This window comes from Lottia gigantea, assembly GCF_000327385.1.
Source record: "Lottia gigantea unplaced genomic scaffold LOTGIsca_7, whole genome shotgun sequence".
NCBI lineage: Eukaryota > Metazoa > Mollusca > Gastropoda > Lottiidae > Lottia > Lottia gigantea.
The window spans coordinates 2899740-2907455 of record NW_008710370.1 but is presented as its reverse complement, the minus strand read 5'-3'; the positions used below and the strand labels follow the sequence as shown (position 1 = coordinate 2907455).

General features: G+C 34.8%; 1 protein-coding gene across 1 annotated transcript; it reads right to left on the bottom strand.

Moving 5' to 3' along the window:
• Positions 1–1997: 1997 nt before the first annotated feature.
• Positions 1998–7446, bottom strand: LOTGIDRAFT_229456 (hypothetical protein). Its single transcript, XM_009065572.1, has 3 exons — positions 7212–7446; positions 4368–4460; positions 1998–2634 (listed from the first exon to the last, which is right to left on the bottom strand). Exons 1-3 carry the CDS (start codon positions 7351–7353, stop codon positions 2294–2296), a joined length of 576 nt encoding a protein of 191 aa, XP_009063820.1. The 5' UTR covers positions 7354–7446; the 3' UTR covers positions 1998–2293.
• Between the last annotated feature and the right edge of the window lie 270 nt (positions 7447–7716).

The following is a 7716-nucleotide window of genomic DNA, read 5'->3' as shown; positions in this document are numbered from 1 at the left end:
GATATGGGATTCCTTTGGAGCCACAATTCATAAATGGTCTTTCCTTGACTTCAGAACATTATCACGAAGCTATAGAAATTCGCTGCAAAAGATTTGGCAATGAACAGGCCTTAATTTATACAGTTATTGCCCTTGTTCTTGAATTTTTTGTGGACACAATAGAGAGCTGGTTTCTTGATGGATTTTGACGAAACTTGGTGTGAGTGTTTGTAATCACCCAAGGATGAACCCTATACAGCCGTCGCCCCTGTCTGTCTGTAAATAAATAACTGTCTTAACACAAAGATTTGCCACTTGCTGCCACTCAAAAGATTCAATTCTATATGGATTAAATGAAACTAGTTAGGTTAAATTAATCCCACTTGAATAAAAAGCTGTAAACAAAACCAACAGCTGCCATTACAAATGTGGGCGTATTACGATTGCATCGCTATTTTTGGTAAGGGATGTAGGGCCGGTGTGGTCCTATATTTTTCTTTAAATGATATTATTCGCAAGTTACCCCTTGCAATGTCCGCAGCCCAGTATAAATTCTGAACCCCCACTCTGAGAGTAGGCCTAGATCGATATAGACCATAGAGTTATTATAACAGAGCAGTAATTTTCGAGTATAGGCACAGTTCGAATATTTTTCCGACCCCGCGACCGTAATGTTATGTGAAGCCTTTTGAATGTAAAATTATTTTTACTATCTATCGTAAATTTTCAGAAAATTAAGTTAATGATTTAAATCCTTTTGGTAAATTTTGGTCGTAATATCAGCTATATTTGGCATGGCTCTTTAGATTTCTAAAAAGTAGTATGATGAATCAGCTGACCTGCCAGCTGAAGAAATACCAAGATTTAGGCTTTTACATTAACTTAAAATGAACAAATCGGCTTTACACCTTAAAAAAGATCTTTATTTCGTGAAATTATGTAGCCCAACATCCTTCTTTGTACGTCGAAAGGAATAAGTTTGTCTATCGATGACCGTCCATTATAAAGAACGGAACATCCGGGTATTCACGGTAAAACTACCTGGAATGGTAATGGTCACGTGATAATGCTGACTCTTAGTTTCTATATAAAACTCTTTGACAATGACGTAGCTTTTGCTCGTAGGCTTGATTACAACATTCACAAAAATAGAAAAAAAATTTAAAATTATTTTATCAAATTCAAAACTATTTTTTTCAAATTCAAAATTTCAAAAAGATGTCGTATTTGAATTTCCATATCTTACTAACAACTGGAAATGTTCGTGAAATGTTTTGAATTTTATCAAGGAAAATTCTCTTGCATAGTTTTCATGTTTACATCCCCATTTGGTTGCATGGTTTGAGAACTTGTTTGTGTCTGGTAACATTCGGGTTCTTATACGAGATTTGGCTAGCTTTGTTATGTTCGTGTAACAAAGATCTCCCATCCGAGAAGCTGCTACTCGACCAGCATGGAAATGAAACCAAAATTTACTTGAAGCCTGAGCCTGCTCCTCGGTGACAAACCGTAAACTGGGTGGGGGGATCAATCAAGTCGATACAATTAGAGTAAATGTAGCTACGTTTCGGGACTTATCCCTTTATCTAGCGAAAAAAACAAAAATTTCATCGTCATGGAACCTTAGCACCTGCAGGGACGAACAAACAGTTCTCATATTTAAATTAGTTTACATATCTCATTTTTCTGTGACCTATATCTTTAGAGTTTATTATCTCCCTGAATGTTACATTTTTGTCAGTTTAGTGAGGTTTTTTTTCGCTTGATAAAGGGATTAGTCCCGAAACGTAGCTACATTTACTCTAATTGTATCGACTTTTTACCCACTGTTTGCACGTTATCGTGTGATTTATTTTTTCCATCAATATAATATCAGGTTTTCAGGCAATTAGCAGTCTATTGGGCATATCATCCCGAACCATTTTCGATATTGTGCAAAATTTAAAAAACAAATATGACGTCATGGTAGCCCATTTGATAAAGCTTACTTATGTAAATTAGGTTGAAATACGTCAAATCGTATGAATATATAATGATGCTCAAATGATATACAATGTAAATTGTGCTACGTAAGAAGTACAGCGCACAAAGCGATGTATTATTGTATTCTTATATTGTGATCGAAGCATTGAGTGAGTATACATAAAAGTATACACCAATGTACAAAATGTCTGAAGTATTTGCTTTTTATTTACTTCTGCTCTTATTATGTTACTAACATGGCAACTCTCTAGTTTTATAGATGCATTGAAGCATATGATTATTATCGCTATGAAATTAGCCGATTTAGCCAGAATGCCTGTCCAACACAACACTATTCACGAGGTGTTGTAGATCGTTTACTTTTCTGTTTATTCTGTGTTCGTTTACTTTTCGGAAATCGACCTGCTGGACTTGGCGATTTAGTTAACTGGCGTCGTTGCTTTCTTAGTTCTATCTCTTGCACATGGACTTTAAATTCAGGAAATAATTCGGCGTATTCATCTAGTAATGGCGTATAAACAAATTCTTTAGAGCCCACAGTTACAGGCGTGACGTCTTTCAATATGTGTCCATCCTCCAATAATTCCTTTTCCACTAAAACATACGTGGTATGTGAAGATAAAAATTTTGATGCGTAGTCCTTTTTGTGTGCATCTAATTCTTTTACCAAACCTAAAATATAGAATTACCCATCATTATTAATATTTTGAAGTGAATTAATTTCATTTGTATGCAGATATTACCAATATCATGACGTCAGCGGTCATATGTGACGACATTCTTTTATACACCCACATGGAAATGTTAGCTAAATAAGATGAATGGCTTCGGGGTTGTTGCCCTTGCCTTAGTAAAACGCGTCAAATTTGTAGGCACGACAGGGACTACAGTTTTTATTTGATCTCGATGAAACTTGGTATGCATGTATATATATTGATGAGATCTCAATCAAGTTCGAAATTGGTATTATTCGGATGAACGATTTCGGATTTACTGCCATTGACTTAGTAAAAACTTGGCTTTATTCTATCTTTATGAAACTTGGTATGTATGTATTGATGAGGTCTCAGTCGAGTTCGAAATTGGTAACGATCGAATAAAGGGTTTCGGTTATTATCCTTGACTAAGTAAAAACTTGTCAAATTTTGTCTAGTTCCTTGCCCAGTAGACTTGTGGTGCCAACCTTATTTATCTTTATACGCCCAAATGGAAATGTGGACGTATATTGCCGTCGCCCCTGTCCGTCCGTCCGTCCACATTTGTTGTATGCACGATAGAGGCTACAGTTTTTATCTGATCTTGATGAAACTTGGTATGCATGTATATATTGATGAGAACTCGATCAAGTTCGAAATTGGTAATAATCGGATGAACGGTTTCAGAGTAATGGCCCTTGACTTAGTAAAAACGCGTTAACTTTGGCTTGTATGCACGATAAAGGCTGCAATTTTATCTGATCTTGATGTAACTTAGTATGCATGTATGTATTGATGAGATCTCGGTCAAGTTTGAAGGTAGTAATGATTGGATGAACGATTTCAGGGTTATTGCCCTTGATTTAGTAAAAACCCTACAAATTTGACTTGTAGTCATGAAACAGGGTGCAGTTTTTATCTGATCTCGATGAAACTTCGTATGTATGTATATATATGGACAAGATCTCAGTCAAGATGAAATTGGTAATAATCTGTGAACGGTTTTGGAGTTAGTGCCCTTGAATTAATTCAATGCATCTAATTTGGCTTGTAGACCTGATAGAGACTACATTTTTTATATGATCTTGATGAAACTTGGTATGAGATCTAAGTAAAGCTTGAAATTATTAGAAATCGGATGATAGGTTTCACATATTAAACCACTACAGACTTTGTTATCATTTCTGACAGCTGGTAGTGGGCGTATGTTACATTGCCTGGCAAGCTATCTTTTATATTTCAGATAACCTCACTTACATGGCAAAAGAGCCGGAGCTATTAACCCTTGAGGATCGTATATCGCTAATGACAAAACATCTCTACCTCAGCAATGTTAACCTTAAAAGAAGGATGAAAAGTACACGTTCTATAACGGGATGATTTTGGCAAAGAAAAGGATAAGTACCGTCTGCACATTCTTGTTCTTGAATAGAATCAAGAGTTATACTGAAACATGTGTGGCACAAAGCGGAACATCAAATGTTTGTTGGAAATCCCCGATCAATGACCTTTTGCCTTGCATTGGTCAATTTTATCTAAGGCCAAGGTTAAAAATTGACAATCAACATCTGCGTTTTAACACAAACGGATCGGGGCATTGAGGTATCTGTATGCTAAGTTTTAATTTGAACAAATCTATTCCATACGAATTATGCTGCGACTCTAAATGTAAAGTGTAAATTGGAATTAATCCGAATGTGCAACACTTACCCAAACTTTTTGTCACAGAATTAATTATATACAGTGGTGCATATAAGGATTCAACACCGAATTTCGTCAAAGTTAAAAATTTAAGTTTATATTCTACAAAATAATTAAAATTGGTTTGTTTTGATTTTCTTTATGAATCCCTCACTTTGACGCATATTTCTAGAGTAACCAACTCGGCAACGGCGGCAAAATGCGTCACCTATTTTCGTGTACCATGTTCGATCTATAAATAAGTCGAGAAAAACGCGTTGTTTGGATACCCAGTGGTATAATAAACTACTCTTAGTATTTATCTTTAATATCAATTCATTATAACTAATGACAAGTCCTTCAAATAACCAAAAAAGTGACTGACAAAATAAGATACGTAGCCTGATTTATTGCTAAAAGTCATTGAAACAACATAAGAATATGGTCCACTTTGTGTTCCATAGGATTTTTCTGCGGACACGGAATCCGCTAGTTGATCACGTGACTTCGTTCGTTGGACTACATTTTAGCAGACAACACATGGAATTCCGATTACAGCTAGGGATTATAAGGAAATTCGACCGATAAAAACTTGTGACGTTTGGTAAAAACTGAAATCCTCCATTTTGTATTTGTCAAAGTAGACATTAATACAGTTTACCTTGCTTGAAACTACTGGATTCATTCTTTCATTGACATTGAACTGAAAACCCATGTTAATCAAAACAAGCAAATGCGAGGTCGCACAATTATTAATCCTTTCCGGAAATGCACGAAAATTAGGTTTATTGACTGGACATAATATGCAGATTGTGAGATGTATACATCAAAGAAGCGAAAAAAGTGAAAAAGTCACTCATAACAAAATCTGGCCAAAGCATTCATGTATCTGTAAGCTAAGTTATTAATTGGAACAAATTCTATTCTACATGATTGAAAAGTGTACCCCGGATGTGATGCCCATCCAAACTATTTTGTCATATCAATTAGGCTCGAAATTAGGCATCAAAAATATTATCTCTATGTGAGCGTATAAAAAATATTAATACTTTAATTGTCCTGGTTTCGGTTTTTGTTGGAAATTTTGGTATTTGATGGAAATTATTACAATAATCCAAATTTTTAAATTGATTGTTGTATGCCTATAGTTTAGTATATAACTAATTGAATACAAATTTAAAATCAATAGTAAATGAATATTTAACAAGGTAAAAATGTTGACGCCGAGAATGCAGTCGGAAATAAATTTCTGAAATTACATTTGGACGTTATATTTTATGTTTTAATATTATATGTTATAGTCCGTGTCACACCGAAAAATTGTCCTGAAAATTAGCCCAGAGCATGTTAAGGCCGACATAAGGGTGATATAATCGCCTCTGAGATCGACACGGATTCGAGAATGTTTTTGGATAAGCGTCGTGACATCTAAAAAAAGCAAAAAAATAAAGTATCACACCCACAGAATTTATTAGTAAAGCCGGATGTCCACTTGAGCTTTTTCTGCGATTCTTCGTGAGAGACTTGTAAGAGAGCTGCCGATGCCCCTCTCATTTGAGAGTAAACAAAATAATAATTCATTTAAGCAAAATAATATTTCGTTATAACGTGATAGTTAATTCGATTTAATGAAAAAATATTTTGTTTTAACGTAATAATTAATTCGTTTAATCGAAATAATTAATTAAAACTAAATATTTCGTTTAAACGAAATATATGATACTCTTTCGCTCTAACGAATTCATTATTTCGTATTTACGAAAAACACTGAAACGAAATAATTTTAAAAAGTATTGAAATTTGCGCCTAAGGTGCTCCGTACGGCCATAATATACACATTAATGAATTAATTTTAAATTCATGAAGTATGCCCACACATTATCCTGACTTTTTCCTCCTGACATGGTTGCTGGTCGGAAGACTGCGAATGACTGTGATATCACGAAACTATTCTGTAATATAATACCAGCCATTATTGTATGCCTATATCAAGAAATTGAGGTTCAGTGACAAAGATATTACTGATATAGCACGGTTTGAGATGCTCGCACTCAAACAGGATGTGTTTTACTGTCAGGCTAAGATGGCTGTGCTCACAAACTGGTTGAGGCTCTCTCTTAAGCAGATAACAGTTGATAAGTGAGTGACTAAAACGAGAGCGACTCAAAACGACTTCACAATAGATGGCGGACCAGTCAGGTTTGATGTCAAGAAGTTTGTAATTAGTGTCTGAAGCATCCCATCGATGTTGAATAAAATCTTTAAGACCGATTTGAAATCGTTGTAAGGCAAAGAAAAGGGAGAGACAGGCAGTGACAAAGCAGTTTAAGCCGCAGCACCTGCCTTGCCATACTCCCATACATGCGTATGCCAGCAAAAGACTATGTCCTTCTTTGGTTCCAAATAAATATCCCCGATTGCTGGGTGTACAATCTGAAAGATTTTAACTGCTTGTAGTGCGGACAAATAAAAAGAAAATACAAAGCTGGGGTTCATGATAATAGAATACTTAGTTTTGGGTAGATGAGAGGGTCCCATGGACGACAAGGTGAGGAAAATCTTAATGTGGAAAATGGTGAAACGAGAAAAGTCAGCCTCTCGAAACTTCCCTTTGAGGGTCTTCCCAACAAATAAAACTCATAAAGTTTGTTGCTGTTGAGGTTCATTGCATAAATTATTAAGAGTTTGTTTTTTCGAAAAAGTAAGAGAATGCAATTTTAATTTTACTACACCCATTTACTCTTCGATATTTATTTTGGAAAGTGATTTTGTATTTATGTTAGGAGCTGAATAAGAATAAGCCAAGCTTGTTTTTAACTCCATCTTCATACAGCAACATATTTGTTATCCGGTTATATAGTTATTAAAACATACCTGTTTCGTCAGAAAGGTCCAATATCTTATTTGTATTAGCAAAGCCTGCCCTGGACTTAATGCTTGAGAGTAAATTAATCACAGCACTATTTGGATTGCACAATAATGATTCATTATTTCCATATTTCACTATGATATACATGTTTTTTTCCTTTAATTGAAAGTTTAAAATGTAGATTCTATCCTTATCATGAATATCTTATAAACATTAACTACCCTACTGTTTAATCTCGAACGTATTTGGATTTAAGATTATCGTTTATATTGCCCTACTATACAAGCCACACTAGTCTATTGTATATATTCTAATCTATTGACAGGTTTCCTGGCTACGGTAAATGGTGACAACGACTCTAAGCTATATATCCACATAATTATATTTGTAAACTGATCATACGAGTCAAGGCCATTTACATTGTGTTTTTCGGTTGGGTTAATTACCAATTTGAGCTACTTATTTCCGTTAGAGCTACTAGTTTGAGTTACCTATCATTGGGACTTTTTC